General features: G+C 45.4%; 2 protein-coding genes across 2 annotated transcripts; both read right to left on the bottom strand.

Annotated features, from left to right (window-relative positions):
• Window positions 1-1,844: 1,844 nt before the first annotated feature.
• Window positions 1,845-2,874, bottom strand: LOC123331981 (melanoma-associated antigen B5-like). The gene is given in 3 exon segments (XM_045164493.1): window positions 1,845-1,940; window positions 1,943-2,061; window positions 2,064-2,874. Coding segments are annotated over 3 exon segments (1,026 nt in total).
• Window positions 2,875-6,187: 3,313 nt separating this feature from the next.
• On the bottom strand, window positions 6,188-8,128 carry LOC123331984 (melanoma-associated antigen B1-like). Its single transcript, XM_045164425.1, has one exon. It carries the CDS (start codon window positions 7,823-7,825, stop codon window positions 6,794-6,796), a length of 1,032 nt encoding a protein of 343 aa, XP_045020360.1. The 5' UTR covers window positions 7,826-8,128; the 3' UTR covers window positions 6,188-6,793.
• Between the last annotated feature and the right edge of the window lie 16,762 nt (window positions 8,129-24,890).

The raw sequence follows: 24,890 nt of genomic DNA, 5'->3' as shown, positions 1-24,890 counted from the left end.
CTGACACCTAGAAAACTCCTTGACTGATTACCCCTGGGCTCAGAAACTGGTTTATAACCAGCTCCAATTATTAACATCCACTTTTTTTTTTGTTTCCATAGAAATGCCTCTTATTAATAACTACCTGATACCGCTTGTACCCTAGACCTTGCTTTGGGAGCCCACCTGCATCACCACCTATTGAAATGAGATACCACTCTTCCAATGAACTGACCTGTTCTCAGAATGATGCAACTGCTGCCATGAAATGAAGGACTCCACTAATCCATTCTCTCTCTCCACAGTGACCAGATCAGCTTTTACCATGTGAGACTTGCAGGCAAGTTTCAGAGGAGGGACCTGTCAAGGCTTAGGGCACTCTGCCCCACACATATACCACAGTGGCGTATTGATTATTTTGAATTCAAGTTACTTAAGAAACAGCCAACAGAGGAGGGACATTCCACCACCCCCCGATATCTGCCTCCCTGAGAGCAGGAAGTGCATCTCATATGAAGGATGTACTGCCTGCATCTGGAGGCAGAGGGAAACCCTTCTAACCAGAAATAGGCAGTTCAAGCAGAGAAGCCTGTATACACAAACCTTGTTAAGTCTTTCATTTACTACCGTGGGTACAGATTGTGTTTAGATTCCTTACTAGTTGAGTACCTAAAACCTAAGTTGATTTGTCCTGTCGATTCTTCACAAATTGTTTGGTTGTCTACAAAATAAAGAAGCTGCCTGCTTTGCCCCCTTTTTAGGTCCCATTTCTATGACACTTCTTGTGCACATGAATTGCAATTTGTCTCTTTTTCTCCTGTTACCCTGTCTTGTGTCAAGTTTACTAGTAGTCTAACCACAAGAATTCAAAAGGGGTAAAGGGAGGAATGTCCTTCTTCCCCAAACACCTCAAGGGAGTTCACCCTTACATCTCAGAAACTCCCTGGAGATAACGTGCGTAGAATACCAGTCTGTGCACTGGAATGTCCTGCATTGAGATAAGAGCAGAGACCTGTAGATTTCTGTCTGTTAGGGGCCAAATTGTGTCCCCTCCACAAATGCATATTGAAAGCATATCTCAGAGTACTTCAGAATGCAAGTGTAGCTAGAAATAAGGTCTTTAAAGCGATGGTTGACTTAAAATGAAGTCATTAGGATGGGCCATAACCCGTGTGACTATAAGAAGAAATTGAGGCACAAAAGGAGACACCAGGGATATATGCACTCAAAAGGAATGCCAAATGAAGAGGGTGGCCACCTGGCAGCCAAGGGGAGAGGCCTCAGGGTAAACCAGTCCTCATCTGGGACTTGCAGCCTCTAGAACTCTGAGAAAATAAAATTCCGTTGTTTCAGCCACTCATTCTGTGGGGTTTTGTTGTGGAAAGCCTAACAAATCAGTACATTAGCCCAGGTAGAGATTTCTTCCTGGATAGTCTTTTTACTTTCCTGTCATTCCTAAAGGCTACCTCAAGATCTTGCTTATGTGATTGCAGCTCCTTGTTTCTAAAGTTGTATGGGCATAGGCTAGGTCTTGATCTTAGCCTCACCAGAACTAGCATAGAGCCTTTCAAAGAGCAGATGCTCAAAAAATAAAAGAAGACAGTAAGAGGTCTAACTTGTTAAGGTTTAATACCTCCTGCATTTTTCGAGAAGCATATCGAGGTATAAATAATTTAATTTTACAAAACAGAAGACAGAAAAGATGGAGAACAATCAAGGTTGATCATGTTTTGAAATTTTTTCATTTTATTTTTTCATTCCATTGTCCCAGCAGTATTATTGTGGGATTGCTTCCCATTTCGGCAAAAGTCCCTATTTTGATGTCAAATTTTCTTATCTGGATGATTTTTTAAAAGTCTTGGTCTTCAGTAGGCGTGGGAGAAGCTGCTGGACGTGGCCGTGGAACATGCCTGGAAGTGACAGTGGTGCCAGGCCTGGGTGGACCTGTGGCTCGAGCTCTCTCCTCCTCATCTCGCAAAGCTTCTTCATATTGTGATGAGAAGGCACTGGGGACCATATCATTGACTTTTGCCAAAAATTCCAAGACTTTCATTTTGCTGGTTTCAGCATGGGCTCGTGGGCCCACAGGAACTCGTAATGTGGAGGATCTCCATCGGCAACCTGGCGGTACTCCAGGTACTTCATCGTCACAAAGTCTTTGGTGATGAGCTTCCTGGGCTCTCCGTAGATGAAGTGTTTTCTCCCAGCATATACTCGCATCATATTCAAGAATTTCCAGATGTCTTCCTCAGCGGCACAGTGGCCCTTCACGAAGATCACACCCAGAACTGTCATCAAGAGACCGGTCTCAGGTAAGCCCCTACCATCCCACACCCTCCCATTGTTGGGCAAGTACAGTTTGCTGACAAGGTCATAGGAGTGGATGGTTGAATCAGCTTCCTTCAAGTCAACTGCAGAGACAGCCTCGATGTGTTCAGCGGCTCTCTTGAGAATCTCGGCAAATCGGTCATGGTATCTTGGGTGGATAATCTTCAGCATGTTTTCCTTCATGATGGGCTGCTTCATTTTATATTTATGCAGAAGGAACTGTTCCAACAAACTTGTCATGCTGTTCAGAGTATCACTGTAGGTAGAAGATGAGATATCGGAGGAACCTGAATCTTCCTCATCTTGACTGGTATCTTCTTCATCAGATGTTGTGTCAGAAGTAGTTGAAAAAGTGCTGGTAGTAGATGGGGCTTCTGAAGACCCCTGGGAAGTGCTATTTGACCCAGTAGCTGAGGAGCTCTGTGAATTATCTTCTAAAAGAGAAGAGGTAGAGGGAAGCGCTTCCATTATTCCAGCAGGCTGAACTCCCCTGTGACCTTGGAGCTCATATCGGGCCTGGTGGCATTTCTCACAGATGCAGAGCTTATGATTCTGAGCCCGAGGCATGATGCCTGCGCTGGGGGACAATGATTAGAAGCGTGAGTAGGAGGGCAGGTGATAAGGGCACACAGGAAGACGAAGGTTGAATGTGCAGCCACAGCAGGGAAATACCAGTTTGGTTATCAGGAAGGCTACATTTGTGGTTTTCTTGAGGGCACTGTTCTGAAAACCCCCAGGGTTCCTATTCTCCTAATCAGCTGTCTTTTGGGAAACATATTAAAGGAAATTAGAGTGAACTTTGGGCTTCATCCTGCTACCCCTGCCTCAGGCACGCTGGGGTGACAGAAGGGGCTGGTAGTCTCCTACACAGTCACATCTGTTATTTCACATTCAAGACCACCACCCAACTAGTGGCCAGTCATAGGACCCATTTCCTCTGCTGTTCTGTAGTTGTCGTCACAAATTTCCCTGGGATTTCTGAGAGGTGAAGATGTCCTCAGCTTATCACCCCAGTTAGTAGTTATCACCCAGTACTGAGTGCTCATTGGGAAGTTTTCTCTCCTGGCCTCAGGAGTCCTCAACATGAATTAAGAGTGCTTTCTTTACTTCCCCATAGGGCCTGGTGTCCCCATCCCTTTCTTGGAATACTATTTGCACTGTCATACTAAGGGTTTCACTTCCTACACACCTGATATAAATAAATGTTGGTGGAACTTCAGCTTGATAGCTCTGCCCTGGTTCTTCAAGGGCTACAAGGAACAGGGCTGGATTCATTATCACTTCTTTTTATTGGTAGATGATCCCTCAGTCCTTGCTTTGACCTATGTTGTGGCCTGAAATTCTACCCTTCCTTCCACTTAGGACCACCACTTCTACTACTATTCTTTCTTATAGTAGGGCAAGCATCTCTGTGAGACCCCTAGGAGAAAGTAAGATTCTCCTCATCCGTCCTCACCCGTCCTTCGTCTTCTGAGGTGCAGAGGATGAGATGAATCATATGGTTATGGGCTGTGTGGTTCCCTTTGTCTTCAGGGTATTCAGTTGGTTTCTGGAAAACCTGGAAATAATCCCACTGCTGGCCCTAGGCTATACCCCTTGGACCATGTCCCAACCCCCCTTGTGACATCATAGAGGGAAATGGGCATGTCATGTCAACAATGAGCAGGCATCCCAGGGATGCCAGGAAGGGCAGGGTTCTGTGTGGTTTCCTCAGAGTTCTGAGGTCAGGGAGTTGTGTAAGTCCAAAGCTGGACTCCTGGGAGCATTTGGGGTTCATTTCTCTGTTTACATAAGGGAGCTCTCCTCAGACTAAGGTCCTCACTCCCTGTGGTGCCAGAGAGGGAAAGTCTGGGAATGCCACATGAGGCTACTCCTACCTGTGCCTTCAGGGATGACATCAGGATTCAGGCTTCTTGGGGCCCTCTGTGTTCAGTGTAATGGTATGCCGTCACTCAGGTGCCTCACCTTGACTCCTGGGGGACTCTGGATTTCCTCTTTCTTTCAACCTTAGATGACCCATGTAGACCAAAGACCATGTCCTTGCAAGCCCTGAAAAGAAGTGAGGGAATGTGCAGCCTGGCAGCCCTGTCTGGGCCTTCTGAGAGCAGACACAGGCCAGTCTCTCTGTGACTTCAGTTCCTCATTCATCTGTCTTTACCTTGACTCCTGTCTCTTCTATGAAAGCCTTCTTGGGAAATGCCACATCTTTGAAAAGTCTTAGTCTGCCTGCAACAAATCTCACAGAGAATGGGCTGAGTCCCAGGAGTGATGGGGAAGCTGCAGTCCGGGAGGGGCCCCAGCACAGGTGGTGTGCTAGCAGAGAAAACAAGCTGATCTCTTCCTTCTCTTTACCGACCAGACACAGCCTCTTGTAGAACCTTCACTCTTAACAGATTTACTCACTGAAAGGAAGGGGCTGAATTAAATGATTTTCTGCATCCCTGATCTACTGCAGTTTATTGACATTTCCTTTGTAGATAAATTGTCACTGAATGCTGTCTCCTTCCTTATTCGTACTTGACTTTTATTTTCATTTTTTGTTACTTATTTCTGGGGCTTTTTATTCCAAATCCGTGTTTGGGGTATGAAATTCTGCTATTTAACATGTGAAATACCTTTTGCACTAATGTTCAGAAAGAGGAAGTGACCCAAGGTTAGCCTCATCCTGGAGGAGTGGCACAGTATGGGCTCTGGAGGAATTCAGTTGCCAGGGTTCAGTCCAGGTCCTATCATTTATGAGCGTTGAGTTTGAGCTTCTTTATTCCAGCTTCTTTATCTGCAAATTGTGTTTGAAAGAGTCTATAGTGTAGGACCACAGACATGTGTGATGTATGTAAATCACCTGGCAGAGTATGAGGCAAGCTTTGGTAATTTGAATGAATGGCAGTTATTACGAAGGTGATTTTGACCCCGAATGGTAACAAAGTTCCATCACATAATTTAATTTCAAAGTTACACTAGAGAATATGCAACTCCAAACAATAATCAAATCCACATCACGACTAATGCTCCCAAGCAAGTAAAACTAAGTAGTATTTCCCTATTTGAGCACCTGTTTTAATAGGTGTTGGGGGTTATCTTCTCCACATGGATGCAAGGACAAGTTCATTTGTCTCAAGGACCAGCAACTTCCCTCTCAGGTGCTTTTTTTTTGTCCAAACCACCCCTAATCTAATCCCACTGACAGTAAAAATTGAGCCCTCCCTTAAAGTTTGCCAAATTACACTAAACATAACCTAATTAAACTGCCTGTTTAACAAAGCAAGTTCTGGTGCTCCCATCCCAGAAAAAGAGAGACAGTCCAGTGACGTCTTGGCATCTCGCTTCAATGGGTGTCACCCTTAGTTCTCAGAAACTCTCTGGACAGCTTTTGATGAAAATGTGTATTTTGAGTGTTCACTTGCCCTGGCTCAAGTACACAGGGCCCCTTCCATTCCCTATGGTTTTCGGATATCCCCCAATAATGGTGAATATATGGTTTAGTTATATTCCAGGTTTACAGCCTCACCTCTGAGAACCATCATATGAGTGTCTGGCATCACTCCCACAGCTTCATCTAGCCCATCATGCATCTGGACTGAAAATGACCTCCCACCGAGGAATTAGACATTTCCCAAGACCCAGTGTAGCCTTAATCAGGTAACTTCGACTTGCTTGCTCTCATCTGGAACCTCCTTTTCCACACCTCCCCCATTTAAATTTATCATTTGTTTATTCCTTAGAGAGTTAGCTCCCCACCTTCCTTATATGGTACCTGCTGCTAGACTCAAAATTCCATGGGCAGTGGCTTGGGCTTCATTTTCTTACCAACCCAGTACTATAAGAAAGCCTTCTAAACAGAAGATGGTCAATTAATTTGGGAGAAAAAGGAAATAATGAGCAAAGACTCTGTTTTATTATGATTTAAGTGTCATACAGTGTGAATAAGCTAAACAAATCTAAGTCCATGTTATTAACTTTTACAAGGAAAGAGGACAGATAAGAAGACAAAGAATAAGCCAGCATTTACTCTGAAAGCTTTGTAATCCCAAATACTTATCTCTAGGGTTCTTAGACACATTTCCAAGTAAAATTCTATTCCAATGTTATGTTACCTTGTTCTGGACCATAAGGAAAATATTGAAGTCTTTTCAACTTGTTTATAAATAATGAATTCTTAGTCTTAAACCTAACATCAGTAAACATGACATCCATGACATTAATAAACCTAGATTCTGAAGCAAAATAAACCTTATGAAGAGTAGTGACATTTAAAAATACAAAAAACCTCTACCTCCCTACCTAAATCGTCTACTTTTGACTAGATATTATTCATATGGATAAAAGGAAAACATGTATATTTTGTTAAACCTGCACCTCAACTCCCATAATACTTAAAACTGTGAAGAACATGGGTTTTGTTCCCCCCACCCCTACTACCCCATACTATTTAAGAGGTGGACAGTTGTCTTCCAACACAAAGGGAACAAAGTGCCCTGACCCCTCTCTAGATGTGGGAGGAGCTGTAGGACTTGGCCGTGGTAGGGGCACTGATTTCAGCCATTGTTGGAACCCTGGCCACTCCTCTCAGCACTATTCTCTCCACCTGATCTCTCAGAGCCTCGTCATAGAGTTCTGGGAAGGAACTCGGGGCCTTATCCTGGATCTTGGCCATAACTTCCAACACCTTCATCTTAGTGGTCTCAGCATAAGCTCTCGGGCCCCACAGGAACTCGTAGCCCGGAGGATCACTATTGGGCACCCGGCGGTAGATTAGGTACCTCTTTTGCACTAGATCTTTGGTGATGAGCTTTCTGGGCTCCCCAAAGATGGAGTGCTGCTTCCCAGCATGGATCCCCAACACATTAAGGAAATCCCAGATCTCCTCCTCAGTGGCCCGGTTACCCTTCATAAAGATGATGCCCAGGAGCGCCATGAGGAGACCAGACTTGGGCAGCTCCTCCTCATCACTTGAACCTTCCTCAACCCCGAGACTGAACTTGTTGACGAGGGTGTAGATGTTCCTGCTGCAGTCGACTTCCTTCAGCTCCAGGCCAAACACCAGCTCCACGCGCTCAGAGGCTCTGCTCAGGATCTCAGGGAAGTGCTGCTTGTACTTCCTGCCGATGACATTCAGCATGCCATTCTGTGTGATGGGCTCCTTCTTGATGTACCTCTTCATCAGGAAATCCATCACCAGGCTGGCCTTCCTATTCAGAGGATCTTTGCGAATGCTCCGAGCGAGCAGGGCTGCCCGGGCGGCATCTGCACGTTCCTCCTCGGTGCTCTGGGCACCTTCCTCAGATTCTGCACAGGAAGCCTCTGCAACGGGAGAGCTAGGGGCCATGGCTCCCTGAAGCTCCTGGCCATCGCCAGCAGCAGGGGAGCTCGGGGGAGAACCCTGAGGGGCAGAAGAGGGTGAGGATGGGCACTCCTCTCCTGGGGCTGCAGCAGCACTGGCCTGGGCCTCCTGAGTGTCCCCCTGGACCTCGTGGCGTTTCCCATGGGCATGATGCTTGGTTTTGTGCTTCCGAGGCATGATGACACAGGTCAAGGACTGCAGGCGGGCGTGCAGTTACGAAGGCAGGCTTTGAGTGGCCTTGAGGAAGGAAAAAGAAATGTTGTTAGCACCTACACTAGAGAGGGTCGTCCCCGGTTTAAACCAAGTCTGCTTCATAGGTGGCCTTGAGTCCACTGCTTTAGGACCCACAAGTCTCCTGTTCTCCTAGTCAGCCTGTCCCCTGAGACCCCTGAGGAAGAAGTGAGAGTGAGCCCTGGGGCACAGCCAGACATCCCTGCCTGGGCTTTAGAGGGGGGCCTGTGGGGGCTGGCAGGGGAGGCATATCCTTTAAGTTCACATTCATAGTTAGGATGAAAAATGGGGAATGACCCCCTAGCACCCGCCCCGATTCCTGTTCTGCTCTGAAGGCTGATGCTGCCACCTTCCCTGTGACTCTGGAGAAGGAGAGGAGGGAGTGCTCAGCCTCCCACCTAAGGGTCCTGGGACCCGCCCTTCTGTATGCAAGCTCTAACCTCCCCACTCAGACCACAGCCTCCCTTCCCCGTGTTTGGCCGGGAGTAAGCACTGACTACAGGGGAGGGTCCTGATTCGCCCGTGTGTCCGCGAGGATGGTCCTCACCCTGGCTCCTCCTGAGCTCTGACATCCTCCCTGTACTGACCAGCTACCAACCCCTCGGACCGAGGTGCCCTCCTCCCTCAGTGTCCCGCATCCGAGATCGCAATGAGGGTGACCTGCAGCCGTTAGAGCTGCCCAGATCCTACCCGGATGCTCTGAGGCCAAGTCAGGGGGGTGGGGGATTCGCGTGGCTGCCGTTCTAGGGTGTGGAGACCCTCGGTACTCCGCGACGGTCCCTCCTTTAGCTACAGGGCTCAGGGCTTTCCCTCTAACGAGCAGCCCCGGACCGAAACCTTCCTCTCGGAGACCACCTGGGTGAAGTGGATGGAATTGGGGCTCGAGATGCAGGCCCGAATCTTCCAGGGGAGAGCAGGGGCAGGGTGGCCGGGGGTTGTCCGGCCCCCTCTTTTCAGAGGGAAAGGCTTGGGAGTGCTGGACGTATGTCCCACACTTGTAACTCACGTCACCTCACACTTGGACACCTGTTGAGACCTGGGAGTCCTCCGTCTGGGCACCCTACACGGCAGTTCTCTAAGACGGCAGCAGCTCTCAAAGATGGCAGCAGCTCTCAAAGATGGCTTCGCAGCCTCAGCGTGTGTGCCTGGTCGTCACTTCCTGTCATGTGGTTCTGTGTTCCAGGCGGACAGCAGAGGCGGGGCCAGGGGGGGCGGGGTTCCGGGGGAGCTTCCCGGACGATTGGCATGTGCACTTTTCCTTGAATCATCGTGGATCCTGAGACCTTCCCTGTACCGAGCAGAGTCTACGGGCCTCCCTCCCAGCTCTAGCTTCCATCAGCACCCCAGCAGGAATTGTTTCTGGCCTGGCCGAACAGGCTTCCTGGAGCTCCTGAGTGACAGTGAGGGCACTTTCGGGCCCTGTCTTCTGGGCTGAGTGATACTCGGTCCACTCTCCGTGTCTTCCCTTGACCCCTGTAGGTGGTGGGCTACGTCCCATCTGCTGACCTGAGGCCAAGGCCTCCCATCGAAGACATCAAGTCCCGAGACTCCTGGTGAGAAGTGCACGTACATCTCCTCTGGACCCTTCTGCCTGAGGCTTCCAGGAAATGGCTGTCGCAGGTAAGATGAGCTGAGAGGGAAGGATGGGAGACTGCCTTCTGTGGTGTGGAACCCCTCACATCTCACTCAGGATCTTCATATTGACTGCTGGCAGGGCCTGGAAATCCTTCCCTTTCTGGTATGAATCCACCCCTGTCCCCCACCATGCCCCACACCATACCAGCAGAGTAAGTGAAGGGGCTCCTTAACCTGACAGTTCTCACTGTGGGCTCTTAGTCGACTGCAGGGGCATTGCTCGAAAGTTCTGAGGTGAATTTCTGTCCTTTGGTCCAATTTTTGGGGTACTGAGTTTTCTCCTTAAGTCCCTGCATGATAGTCTATTAAGGTGATCACTTAAAAGGGCCAGTTGTCATCCACTAACAAAGTTTGTGCTGGTTATTTCATGACGTCTGGGCCAGGCTGCCACATCCAACTCAGACTGGTTCCCCATGGTCTTGGCATGGGAGCTCTGAGATGCTACCTCAGATTCCTTCAGTGAGGCTGTAGCGATTCATGGCCCCAGGGCACAGTGGAAGAATCAAGGGCTGCATTTTAAAGGCTTTTCCAGCTGATCGTGTTGTCTTCTTCCCTTGTAGGCTGCACACCCCTTGTCAGTCTCTGAGTACTCCCTCACCTTGACACTTATAGGGTCAACTTCATTAGAGACTTATTTTGCCTCCGGCACTATTTAGTTTTGTGTTTTGGCTTCTGTTAATAGTTGTCTTTATTCCTTGTGTAAGTTTTCCATGGTTTATTCTGGGTACAGGAAACAGCAGCCCATGTTTGATTGTGGTCTCAGCTGGTCTGACTGGAGTAGATCTGTAAAGAGTTAAGGAACATGGACAGTCTTACAATATCTGCTCCTCATGAATACACATAACATGCTATTCTTTTGAGACTTCTTTGTCCTAAGGCTGTCAGGAAATTCTTCTTGTTGCCTCTATGTGGAATGTATGCATTGTTCTGAGGTTTCTTTGTAGGTACGTTTTTTTGGTATGGTTGCTCTTATTTATGGTGTATTTTCTATTACGTGGTCTAAGTAATTGTTGAGTCTTCCAGGCCAGACTCCTGATTTTGCTATGGTGATCCGAGATAGCTGAAGTTATTTATATGTTTGAATATTTTCTGTTCGTGTATCCTAAGATTTTTAATTCAAGGATAAATTCTTACCTTATCTTTTGCTCTTCATTGTTCCTGTCTCTTATTCATTTGGCATTGTTGTATATAACTCTGTACTGGCTATGTGTTCTTGTCCAGATTGTTTCTACATTTTAAATCAGTAGAGCGTTTATGAAAAATTTTAATTGGAGGAGAATTGCTTTATAGTGTGTTAGTTTCTGTTGTACAACAGTATGAAGCAGCTCTAAGTATACTTATATCCCCCGCCATGAGCATCCCTCAGGCCACCCCCATCTCAGTCCTCCAGGTTGTCATGGAACAGCAGTCTGAGCTCCCTCTGTTGTAGAGCACCTCCCCACTAGCTCTCTCTTATACACATGGTAGTGCATATATGTCATAGCCACTCTCAGTTTGTCCCTCTCTCTCCATCCCTTGCTGTGTCCACGTTTTTTTCTCTACATATGTCTCTATTCCTACCCTGCAGATAGATTCATCAGTGCTGTTTTTTAGATTCCATATAAATGCGTAATATGCAATACTTTTTGTTCTCTTTCTGACTTACTTCACTCTGTGAAACAGACTCTAGGGGCATCCACCTCACTGCCACTGACTTAAATTTGTTACTTTTTATGGTTGAGTAATATTCCATTGTATATATCTACCACAACTTCTGTATCTATTCATCTGTCAGTGGAAGTTCAGGTGGTTGCTTCCATGTCCTAGCTATTGTAAATAGTGCTGCAATAAACAGTGTGGTCCGTGAATCTTTCCACACATGGCTTTCTCAGTGTGTATGCCCAGTAGTGGGAATGCTGAGTCATTGGGTAGTTTTATTTCTAGTTTTTAAAGGACTCTCCATACTGTTCTCCATAGTGGCTATATCAATTTACATTCCCCCTCAAAGTGCAAGAGGGTTCTCTTTTCTCCATGACACTTCATCACTTATTGTTTCTAGATTTTTTTATGATAGCTTTTCTGGCAAGTGTGAGGTGATGCATCATTGTAGCTTTGGTCTGCAGTTCTTTCATAATGAGTGGTGAACATTTTGTCTTGTGAGCCTCTGTATTTTTTTAAAGAACAGATTTAGGATTACAGAAAAATTAGCAGATAGTGTACAGAGTTCCTATAGAGCCAGTCTCTTCCTCCACTTAGCATCTTCTCTTATTAACATCTTGGATTGGTTCAACTGATACAAGTTCATTTGTTAAAATTGAGCAACTGATATCAATATGGTGTTATTACCTACTGTCCATTGCTTACAATATATTTTACTTTTGTTGTTTTGCAGTTCCGTGTTGTTGCTTTTGTTCAGTTGCTCAGTCATCTCTGACTGTGACCCCGTGATCCGTAGCACGCCAGGCTCCCTATTCTTCACAAACTCTTGGAGTTGGCTCAGACTCATGTCCATCCAATCAGTGATGCCATCCAACCATCTCATCCTCTGCTGCCTCCTTTTCTTTTTCCCTTCAGTCTTTCCCAACATCAGGGTCTTTACCAATGAGTCAGCTCTTTCCAACAGGTGGCCAAAAGTTTGGAGCTTCAACTTCAGCATCAGATATTCCCATGAATATTCAGCGTTGATTCCCTTCAGGAATGACTGGTTTGATCTCCTTTCTGTCCAGGGGACTCTCAAGAGTCTTCTCCAGCACCACAGTTAAACAGCATCAGTTTTTCAGCACTCAGCATTCTTTATGGTCCTGTGCTCCCATCCACACAGGACCCCTGGGGAAAACATGGCTTTGACTAGACACACCTCTTTTGGCAATGTGATGTCTCTGCTTTTTATTATGTGTTCTAGGTTTGTCATAGCTTTTCTTGCAAGGAAACAGCGTCTTTTAATTTCATGGCATCGTTTAATTTGGGGCTTCCCTCATAGCTCAGTTGGTAAAGAATCTGCCTGCAGTGCAGGAGATGTGGCGTCAATTCCTGGGTCAGGTAGATCCCCTGGAGAAGGAAATGGCAACCCACTTCAGTATTCATGCCTAGAGAATCTTATGGACAGAGAAGCCTGGGAGGCTACAGCCCATGGGGTCACAAGAGTCGGACACGACTTAGTCACTAAACCACCACCACCACCGTCATGGCTGCTTCCACCATCCACAGTGATTTTGGAGAAGAAAATTAAATCTTCCATTGTTTCTACTTTTTCCTCATCTGTTTGCCATGAAGTGTTGGGACCAGATGCCATGTCTTAGTTTCTTGAATGTTGAGTTTTAAGCCAGCTCTTTCATTTTCTTCTTTCACTCTCATCAAGAGTCTCTTTAGTTCCACTTCACTTTCTGCCATAAGGGTGGTATCATAGCATATCTGAAGGTATTGATATTTCTCCCGGCAATTTGATTCCAGCTTGTGTTCATCCATCTGGGAATTTTCATGATGTACTGTGCATATAGCTTAAATAATCAGGGTGAGAATATGCAGCCTTAATGTACCCGTGTCCCAATTTTGAACCTGTCTGTTGTTCCTTGTCCACTTCAACTGTTGCTTCTTGACCTGTATACCGGTTTCTCAGAAGGCAGGTAAGGTGTTCTGGTATTCCCATCATTTAAGAATTTTGCAGTTTCCTGTGATACACACAGGCAAAGGCTTTTGCATAGTCAAACAAGTAGAAGTTTTCCTGGAGTTTTCTTGCTTTGTCTATGACCCAGTGGAGATTACCAATTTGATACCTGAGTCCTCTGCCTTTTTTGAATCCAGCTTGTACGTATTGAAGTTCTCTTTTCAGATACTTTTGCAGCATAGCTTGAAGGATTCTGAGCATCCCTTGCTTGCATGTGAAATGAGCGCAATTATATGATAGTTTGAACATTCGTTGGCATTGCACTTCTTTGGGATTGGAATGAAAGTTTACCTTTTCCAGTCCTGTGTCCTCTGCTGAGTGGTCCAAATTTGCTGGCATATTGAGTGCAGTACTTTAACCACATCATCATTTAGGGTTTGAAATAGCTCAGCTGAAATTCCATCACCTCCACTAGCTTTGTTCTTGGGAATGCTTCCTAAGGCCCACTTGACTTCACACTGCTGGATGTCTGGCTCTAAGTGAGTGATCACAACCTCGCTATTATCTGGGTCATAAAGACCTTTGTTGAACAGTTCTTCTGTATATCCTTGCCACCTCTTCTTAAAATCTTTTGCTTCTGTTCTGTCCCTATAGTTTCTGTCTTTTATTGTGCCCATCTTTGCATGAAATGTTCCCTTGGTATCTCTAATTTTCATGAAGAGAACTGTAGTCTTTCCCATTCTATTTTTTCCCTCTATTTCTTTGCATTGCTCACTTGAAAATTCTTTCTTGTTACTCCTTGCTGTTCTTTGGAAATCTGCATTCAGATTGCTATATCTTTCCTTTGCCTTTTGCTTCCCTTCATTCTCTGGTATTTGTAAGGCCTCCACAGACAACTATTTAGCCTTTTTCATTTCTTTTTCATGTGGATGGTTTTGGTTACTACCTCCTATACCTTGTTCTGAACCTTCATCTTTAGTTTTTCAGGCAGTCTTCTTACCAGATCATATCCCTTGAAACTATTCCTCACCTCCACTGTATAACCATAAGGAACTTGATTTAGGTCATATCAGAATGGCCTAGTGGTTTTCTCTACTTTCTCCAACTTAAGTCTGTATTTTGCAGTAAGGAGCATATGATCTGAGGCAGAGTGAGCTCCGGGTCATGTTTATGCAGACTATCTAGAGCTTCTCCATCTTCAGCTGCAAGCTCTTCCTTTACTTCCTACTTTTCCATTCCAGTCCCCTATTATGAAGAGGAGATTTGGGGGGGATGGTAGTTCTAGGCTGTGATGTACATCTTCATAGCACCACTGGACTCTAGCTTCTTTGGCATCAGTGGTTGGAGCACAGATTTGAATTACTGTGATGCTGAATGCTTTGCCTTGGAAATGAACCAAGATCATTCTGTCCTTGTGCACACTGCACCCAGTACCTGCAGTTCGCAGTCTTTTTGACTATGAGACTGGTCCATTTCTTCTAATGGATTTTTGCCCACAGATACAATGGTAATCTCAATTAAATTCACCCATTCCTGTCCATGTTAGTTGTCTGATTTCTAAAATGTTGACGGTCCCTCTTGCCATCTCCTGCTTGACCAATTTCCATTGATTCATGGACCTAACATTCAAGGTTCCTATGTATTACTGTTCTTTACAGCATCGGACTTTACGTTTACCACCAGACACGTCCACAACGAAGCATCATTTTGACTTTGGCCCAGTCTCTTCATTCTTTCTGGAGCTATTTCTGGGCTCTTCCCCAATAGCATATTAGACACCTACTGACCTGGGGGACTCAGGTATCTCCCCCTGGTATGATCTCCTGGTATCATATCTTTTTGCCTTTTCATGATGTTCACGGGGTTCTCGAGGCAAGGCTACTGATGTGGTTTGCTATTCTTCTCTCCAGTGGACCGCATTTTGTTAGAATTCTCCACCATGACCCGTCCACCTTGGGTGGCCCTGCAAAGCCTGGCCTGTAGCTTTTGAGTTACCCAAAGGTGTGATGCACGTGATCATTTAGGTTAGCTTAGTGTGATTGTGGTTTTAGCTCTAGAGGATAGGGCATTGTAGTTCTTCAGGCTGCCTTCTGAAGAATGAGTTTAAGTGGCTTCTGGAAGCTTGCTGATGGGAGGGACAGGCTATGAGGAAACCTGGCTCTTGCTCTATTGGGCAGGGTAATGGTCAGTAAATAAATAAAAATTAGAAAAGCCTAAAGAAATATGTAATTGTATCAATATGAGTAAAATCATTAATGACATTTGTAGCCATTAGATTGTTATTGAATACCTCATTAAGGATTTTGAACACAGAGAGAAATATGTGAGATGTAGCTAATATGGAGGAAGATGAAACTTCCCTCTGCCCTTCTAGGTTTTTGTGGGTTGTCGAAGAATTAAATTGATGTGAGAGAGATTAATAGGATAAAATATAAGTATAATAACACATAGCTGTGAGAGAGACCCAGGAAAACTGAATAACTCATCAACATGGCCAAAGCCCAGACCCAAAGAGAAAAGAAAATTTTAATGGTAGTTCTTTGGGACTTGAAAGGATAGGAAGGCAGTTCACATGGAAATGGGAAAGGGAATGTTGGTAAACATATGTTTTCTGTGCCGGGCAGAGACCCCGGGCCACAGAGTGGACTCTCATCTCTAGGCCCTGCCAAGATTTCGCCACCACACCTTGCCCATAATCTTTGCAGCTATCTCTGGTCATAGTTCTCTTCAGGGAACAGGACCTTTGCCTAAGTTCTTTCAGGCAGTTAGGCCAGAGGTCAAGTTCCTTTCTGAGTCTTTTGGCCTTGATTGTTTTCAGTTAGAATAATCTGTGTATCAAAAGAGACATTTTGAGATGGCATATTTTGCTCCCCCATACTAACTAGGAAAGTAAAAACAATTACAGTAAAGAAGAGAAATTTAAAAAGTTATTAATCCTAGTTTCCTTTGTATGGCATGTACATTTTGAAAGATACATGTTAACATATAAAAACACTGTGTGAAATAACAGCCTATGGAGGAAAAATCTGATTTACTTTGCATTGTTCTTTGGAAAACCATGGAATGTTTAAATAAAAGTACATTTACAGTCACTATTTCGAGTCAATGGCAGCAAATATTTCTTGCAGTATGTTGCTTTACAATGTTGTGTTAGCTTCTGTTCCACACTTAAAATAATCAGACATACATATACATATATCCTCACATTGGATTTCCCTCGCATTGAGGATATCCCAGTGAATTAAGGAGACTTCCCTGTGCTATACAGTATATTCCCAACAGTTGTCTATTTTATACATAGTATCATTAGTGTGTATGTGTCAATCCCAATATTCTAATTCCTCCCACCCTAACTCTTTCCCCCTTGGTACCATACATTAGTTCTCTATATCACTGTTTTCATTTCTGCTTTGAAATAGGGTCACCTGTGCCATTCTTCTCCATGCCACATATATAAATGCATATTCAACCTTTGTTTTTCTCTTTCTGACTCCCTTCTCTGTATGACCCTCTCTAGGTCCATCCAGCTCTCTAACAGTGACACAATTTTGTTCGTTTTCATGGCTGAGTAATATTCCACTGGGCTACCCTGGTGGGTCAATGGTAAAAAATCTGCCTGCCGTTGGAGAAGCCGTGGATTCAATCTCTGGGTCACGAAGATACCCTGAAGAAGTAAGTGGCAACACACCCCAGTATTTTTACCCGGGAAATCCCAAGGACAGAGGATTCTAGTGAGCTACAGTCCTTGGGGTCTGAGAAGAATCACATACAACTTAGCGACAAAATAACAAAAACAATATTCCATCGCATGTGCCTTCCACAGCTTCTTTATATTTGCATCTGTCGATGTGCATCTACGTCTCTTCCATGTGCTGGTTGTTGTAAACAGTCCTGCAGTGAACACTAGAGTGCTTGTGTCTTTTTGAATTATGGATCTGTGGTCTCTATGGCAGAGTTAATGCCGACCTGTAAGAAGGCTTACACCAAGGAGGACCTCTAGGACTGCTTCTGCCAGTGCCCCCATCCCTGTGGTGAGCCCCAGCTGACCCATGCCTCCACAGGAGACTGTTGAACACTTGGAGGTAGGATTACATTACTCCTGTGGAGTAATGCTCCTTTTCTCTGTGTCTTGGTGCATGTGAGACTTTGTTTGTGCCCTCCAAGAGTGGTGTGTCAGTTTCCCTTACTTGTCTGGCAGTCCTATGATCAAATCTCACTGCCCTTCAAGGTCAGATGACCAGGGAATTCCAAGTCCCTTTGTCAGAACCGCAGGCTGGGTTGTTTGATGTGAGGTGCAGAGCTTTCACAATCGTGGGAGATCTTCTTTGGTATTTTTGTTCTCCAGTTACCTACTCAGAGGGTATGGGATTTGAATTCATTGTGATTGTACCCCTCCTATTATGTTGTTGCGACTTCCACTTTTTCTTTGAACGTGGGGTATCATTTTTGGTGTGTTCCAGCGTCCTCCTGTTGATAGTTGTTCAATAGCTAGTTGCAGTTATGGTGCAGGAGGAGATGAACAGACATCCTCCTACACCACCGTCTTGAAACAGAAGCCTCTGAAATACAGTTTGGAGTAGTGAGATAACAGGAGAACTGGAGGACACTAGGTCTGCCTCAGGCTGGGAGGAGTGGAACAGTGTGGCCTCTATATAGATGCAGACCAAAGGTCTATTTCCAGCTCTATCACAAGTCTTGTGAACTTGAGAATATTACCAAATTAATAATTTGCAAAGTGAGTCTTCTAAACCCTATTTTGTAGGACTATTGTAATATATGTGATATTTATGAAGCTCTTGCAATAATGGATTTCAAAGAATGAGGTTTATTTCTCTGATAATTATGACCACAGACCATAGTATCAACTGTTTGTGAATTGTTTTGTTCTTTTTTTTTTTTTTTACTTGTGTGAGATATCAGAAATATGTGGGAATTTTGGAATGACTAAAGTTCTGCTTAGACACTAAAACTATATAAAATTTCCCCATTTGTATATATGTCATTTGAATGTAGAGGAATCTCCCCTGCTTGGATGCTACTCAGAACCTCTAGAATTTGTGTCAAGGACAAAGGTCTTCCCTCCCAGCTGCCTTTTCATCCATACCGCCACCCCCTATTTTCATTAATTTCATCAACACCAAAAGTGTAGCCTTCATTTGTAGTTTCCCAAATTGTGCTTGAAATAGGCAGTAGGGCACTTCTTTAACGTAGTGGCCTCTGACCCCAGTGTGGAGAGTGCTGTGACAGTGGGTATTAGATATCTCAGTTCAAGGAAATACCATCCTTCTTTCCGGCAAACACCCTGGAGGCAGTGGGGTTAAATCCCCAGTTTGTGCACTGTGTTTCCCTATACTGGGGCAGGAGCACAGAACGATTTTATTCCTATCCCAGGTGGACAGTCTCTCTGTTTTACCCACAGTCTCAAAGTAAAAATCAAGGGTAATCTTCCATTCCATTCTTCAGCTTCTCAATTTAAACCCCCCCCCCCCGCCTTTTCAGGGTCACCCCCAGCCCTCAATTCACTCAGCCTCATTTAGCCTACCAACCCACCTAACTTCATATTACATCCTCAAGGGAACTGCAGTGTTCCAAAGCGCCCACATTCCTTGCCTCAAAGCATTTACTTTTGACTGCTGTAATCTGTGGAGAAGGCAATGGCACCCCACTCCACTACTCTTGCCTTGAGAATCCCATGGCTGGAGGAGCCTGGTGGGCTACAGTTCATGGGGTCGCTGAAAGTCGGACACGACTGAGCGACTTCACTTTCACTTTTAACTTTCATGCATTGGAGAAGGAAATGGCAACCCACTCCAGTGTTCTTGCCTGGAGAATCCCAAGCATGGTGGAGCCTGGTGGGCTGCCATCTATGGGGTCACACAGAGTCGGACACGACTGAAGTGACTTAGCAGCAGCAGCAGCTCTAATCTGAAACCTCCTCTCGTTCTCATCCCTTGTTTCAACTTGTCACTTGTTTAGGCCTCGAAGGGTATCTCACCATCTGCTTGATATGGCAGCAACTCCTAGACACTAAAGTACTATGGACAGTGGCTCAGGCTTCTTTTTATTACCATCCCCAGTTCTGCCATGGAGTATTCCAAGGAGTAGATGCTCAATTAGTGGTTGGGAATACGAGTGACAATGATAAAGTTGTCTACTTTATTACTATTTAATTTCTACCACAATCTTGAATATTCTAAGGAAATACTTTTACTAAAAAGGAATATGAAAACAATTTAACAAAACCAAAAACTTACCAAACTTTACTTTTTATTTTCTTTTTTACTTGACCTAAGTTATTTGAAACTCCATTACTTTGGCCACCTCATGCGAAGAGCTGACTCATTGGAAAAGACTCTGATGCTGGGAGGGATTGGAGGCAGGAGGACAAGGGGATGACAGAGGATGAGATGGCTGGATGGCATCACCGACTCAATGGACGTGAATTTGAGTGAACTTCCGAAGTTGGTGATGGACAGGGAGGCCTGGCATGCTGCAATTTATGGGGTCACAAAGAATCGGACACGACTGAGTGACTGAACTGAACTGAAGTTGTTTTTAGCACAGATTCTCTTCAAATTTGCATGAAAATCCCTCTTCCTTTGCTGTGTTTTCTTGTTCTAGTTCACACAGCAATCAAAAGTTTCTAAATTTGCATTATAAAATATAAAAATGTTAACTGGAACCTGTAAAACAGTAATAAATATGTGATCCATATTTTCACCAGTGGAATTCTGATTTCCTGTTTTTGTCCTAGCAAAAAGAAAGAATTCATTAGAGAAACAGAGAAGTTTTAAGTAGCAGTTTTATGAGGCAGAGGAAAATTATACTCCTGAGAAGGATGAGAGCAGGCTGTCTGGAAACCAGAAGCGGTCCTGCCATGTGGTAGGGTCATGTGTGTCCTGTGTCATTTGAGTGACAAATTGATGGACAGTTTTAGGTTATATAACTTTTCTCCTAGTGTGCAGGCAGTTACCCATAAGTACCCAAGCAAAATCCATGGAGTGGGAGGGAAGACAGAAACCACAGTGCTATTGTTTATAAATATGGCATCATGAACCCTGGGTTACAGTAGTCACCGTTTAGGTCTAGTCACCTATGCCACCCCATGCTGGCACTTTGTCTTGCTTGGTCCTGACGTGGCTGGAAACCTAGTGGTGGTCGTTGGCCAGAACAGGGAGCCTCTCTGGGTGTGCTCTGACCACCAGTGTTCAGGTGGGGAAAAGGAAGACAAAGCATCCCTGGCTGCTAACCTGGCTCAAGTATTACACTCCCAATTAGATTCTGAACAGGCAACAGCCATTTTTCCCATGGGAAATGGTTGGGAGTTTGTCATGTGATAGCTGTCTCCTAGCTGAGTGCAGAATCTGTATATAGTTGTCCTTTCTGCCTGAGAGAGTGTCTGAGCAAGGATGATATAAATGTCCTTCTGGGTTAACTCAAAAGTCATAGATGTCTAAACTTGTCTAGATATTTTTTGGGTCATCTGAGAATTTTCCTTAATCTTGTTTTATCCAACTGAGATCCTGCATGGAGTAGGGAACTTGGATTCTTATGGAAGTCTGGTGGGCCCTATGACTTCCTGAGGCGGGTAGTGTTTAAGGAGTTCTGGAAGCCCAGGTTAGAGGGCAAAGCATTGGTGATGGGGAGTGGGAGCAGTGGTGTTCAATGCTGAGTATAATGAAGAGAGGTCTGTGGTCCAAGAGGCTCCTTCTTTTGCCCAGAAAGAGTTCCTGTGAACAGGGCTCAGGGGCTGGCTGATGGTTAGTATCATCAGGAGAAGGGGAAGGGCTTTTGTAGACAAATTAAGCATTGCGAAGCCAGCAGAGTCTACCTGGCAAGCCTTTCAAAGTTCAGAGTTTTTCCTAAAGGCAAGGAAGACTTGGACATAAGGGACCTCGCTGGAATCCTAAGGGCAAGTCTTCAGCAATGGACAGTTACCCATCTGAAAAGGAAATGACTAATGCTCATAAGGGCCTTCCGGTGTCACTGAATTCCCTTATGGCCTTTACATGGCTGTGGCATCCCTCACCTGTGATCTTGCTGGGCAGAATATGGTTCAGTTCTCGCCCCAGGGGCTGTTGTGGCTTCCCTGATTATTTTTTTTTAAGACATTATGTATTTCATTTTGGTTGGGCTGGCTCTTTCTGCTGTGTGTGTGTTCTCTAGTTTCGAGGAGCAGGGGCTACCCTTCATTGGGGTGCACTGGCTTCTCATTGTGGTGGCTTCTCTTACTGCAGAGCACAGGCTCTAGGACACATGGGCTTCACTAGTTGCAGCAAGAAGTGGTAAAGTAGAAGAAGTGTTAGGAGATTGCTGTTATTGTTCAGTCTCTAAGTCATGTCTGACTCATTGTGGCCCCATGGATTGTAGCCCTCCAGGATCCCTGTCCATGGTATTCTCTGGGCAGGAATACTGGAGTGGGTTGCTATTCCCTTCTCCAGGGGAACTTCCCAATCCAGGGATCAAACCCCAGTCTCCTGCCATTTCAGGTAGATTCTTTACCCTCTGAGGCACCAGGACAGCCATATTTCGGAAGGCAGCCAGAAAATTTTTAGCTCAATTTTTTTTTTTCTTTGTCCATTCTCTACCTATCCTGTAGACACACTCAGCTTGAATTTTACAAACACAAAGTGGAGGCATTCATGGCATACAGTGTCTGGATTTGGACACCCAAAGGCAAAGATATTGGGAGTCTAGGTGCAGAAGAACATGACTTTAATTCTAGCCCTATGAACCAGTATAACAGACCATAGTATAAAATTTCCAATGTGGTGGCATGGAGATGATCTCCACCTGAAACCTATCACATCAGGTTTGGACTAAAATCCACATGGCCAGGACTCCAACCTCCCCCCCTCCCCAAAATCCAGTTTGAGTCTTGAACCATGGTCTTTTATTTAGAATCACTTACTGGATGTACTGTGGCTCACATTGTTTGTGTCTCAGCACAGAAGGAATTCAGCAACAGGCAAAGTGTTAGGCAAGAAATAGATTTATTTATATAGAATGCTTGTAAAAGATACAAGAAGGCAGGTGATGGAACTCTGCCTGGAAGATTAAGTGGAATACATTTTATAGTCAATGGAAAGTGGAGGAGTAGGAAAGACTGCCCTCTTTGAATAGAGGTCAGGCTTACATCACTCCCTCCCAATTCATTTGGAGCAGGAGAGTGTCTGACCTTATGAGGTCAAACTTGGATTACTGTACAACTTCTTCAAATCAATAGAAGGCTGGTGTCATTCTTCTTTTTCCTAAAGGCCTGGGTGACATCTCATGTACGAATTATGGCTTTATATTTAAACAAACCTGCCTTCTTCCACAACATTCTGATGCCTTTCTTGAACAGTGTTAACTTACAACAGTCTACCAATGGTTCCTAGGTTTCTCTAAGTTGGTGATGGACGGGGAGACCTGGCGTGGTGCAGTTCATGGGGTCGCAAAGAGTTGAACACGACTGAGCAACTGAACTAAACTGAACTGTACTGATTCCCCTCCTAGACTTCTAGATCTACCTGTCTGTCTGTCTGTGCTCAAGCCCTCATTTATTTCTGACTCTTTGCAACCCCATGAACTGTAGCACTCCAGGTTCTCTGTCCATATGATTCTCCAGGCAGGAATACTGGAATGGGTAGCCACTTCCTCTTCCAGGAGATGTTCCAGAACAGGCATCAAACCTTCATCTCCTGCATTGCAGGTGGATGCTTTTCCACAGAGTCACCGTGGAAAGCTACCTGTATCCTATGCTATTCTATCCCTGTCATACGGAGGAAGGCTCCCCCAGCCAAGAGCTGTCATTTCTCTTGGTGGGAGCCTTCTAATGAAGGTCTCCAGCTTGGACTATTGCCTAGAATTTAGTGAGCAATTTTCTTCCCAACAAGTGGAAGGGGCAGTCGTGCATGTGCAGAAACATCAAAAGTAAACTTTCCTAGCAAGAACTTGAGAGGAGGGGCATGCCACTTGGTTTGGGGCCTTCCTTCAATTCCCATTATCATGGAGGATTTGAAGGACAAAAGCCCAGGGAAATCAGTCTGCACAGAGTAGCTGATGCACGTATGAAAGAACTGTCTTCCCTGCCACATCAAGGGTTACCTGAAGATCCTCTAGAGAAATGACCAGGTGTCCTCTGGGAACTGCTGGGAGGTCTTGCAGCTCCTGTCTCTTTACCTGAGGACATGTGCTCAGAGTAAGGCTCACAACTCTCTGAGACCCAATAGAAGAAAGCAGAGGTTGCCTAACTTACCACATTTACCTGTGGTCTCCTAGGACAGAAAGCTGTGACTGGTAATTGAGGCCTACTGATGGCTGGCTGCACCTGTCCTCAGTCAGACTCCTAGGTAGTCCTGTATTTCCTCTCTATTCACTATTACTGTCCTCTCTCCAGGTCCTCACACTGACTTCCCATCTCCTAACAAGACCTGTCCCCTCATGCTACACCCTTAAATTCCCTGAGACCTCCTCAGAGGATGTGAGGGCTGCCAACCTGTGGTCACTCATGGCTGACCCTAGGGGAGGCATTCTATACAAGTGGTATAGTGTGAAAGGTTCCTTTAGTCCTTATGGTCCTCTACATGACTCTTGGCATGACCTGGATTTCCTCCTGAGGTTGACCCCTGAACCCCAGGGCCTAACCTCCTGAGATGCTCTAAAAAGAAATGTGATGGGTGCATCATGCCCACATTCCCAAATTTGCCAGTGCGAGGTGTAGAGGGGCAGGGCTGTGTTCTAGGTACAGTTCCTTTATCCTCATGTGGAGTCACTAGTTTTCCACTCTGTACTGAAGTGAGGCTTCTCCCAGTAGACCAAGGCTCTCACCTCCCTGAAACTACTCCAGCGGAAAGAGAAGCACTTCAGCAAGAAAGCTTTCTCCTGGGTCTCATAGGGCTGACATCAGGGGTGGGCCTCTACAGTCTCCCCTGTTCTGGGCTGAGTGGTCCTCTTGCCCCCCATTCAGGGACCTCATCCTCACTCCTGACAAGACCCAGACTGCAGCCTCCACTCACCTGAGGCTGTGCTCCTCAGAACAAAGCCATTACTTTCTTGGAAGTTCTGGATTGGAAGACAGGATGAACCAGATGTGTGCAAAGCTACTGGGGCCCTCTGAGGAGGAAAATATTCTAAGGCTCCACTCTCTTCTGGAGTCAGTGGCCCCCCAGTCTTAGATCAGGTTTCTTACCTTGACTAGCGGTAGCATATGAGAATCCACCCTCTCTACTGGCTGAATCAGCTGGCCTGTGGCCAAGGCTTTCGCCTTCTTGAGACAACAGAAGGGGAGGTGAGAGAGCTACTCCCTAGCTACCCCTGCTTGTTCCTCTGTGACGTCCCCCTTGCTATGGGGGGGTCCACTCATCAGCACCCAGTGTCCTCACTATAAATGCTAAGAAGGCCTATTAAGATCTCCTACTTGGCAGAATTGGAGCTGCTGCCACAAGTCCAAGGCAATCAACACCCTGAGAACCCCTCCACCTTTGCCCTGCAGGAAAGGAAGGCACAACTCAGACAGACTGCTCTCCCCATGGCCACACAAGGCAAGAAGCAGGATATAGTTTGTGGGACCCCTAGTGTTCTAAAATCTTCCCCTTGATAACTGTCAGAGGCTGGGACTCTTCCATCCATTGACCTGAGGACACGGCACTTAAGCTAAGGCTTTATGTCCCTGAGAATCAGGAAAGATAAATGAGGGCATATTTATCTTTTCAGAGTATCTGACATTGCATGTGCTCATGACCACATTGTCCCTGAGTAGTTTTGTCTTCTTTCATACCATTCATTTATCAGCATTTTTTAAACTTTATC

The sequence above is a fragment of the Bubalus bubalis genome, chromosome X (genome assembly GCF_019923935.1).
Source record: "Bubalus bubalis isolate 160015118507 breed Murrah chromosome X, NDDB_SH_1, whole genome shotgun sequence".
In the NCBI taxonomy this organism is placed as follows: domain Eukaryota; kingdom Metazoa; phylum Chordata; class Mammalia; order Artiodactyla; family Bovidae; genus Bubalus; species Bubalus bubalis.
This window is presented reverse-complemented; position numbering and strand designations above follow the sequence as displayed.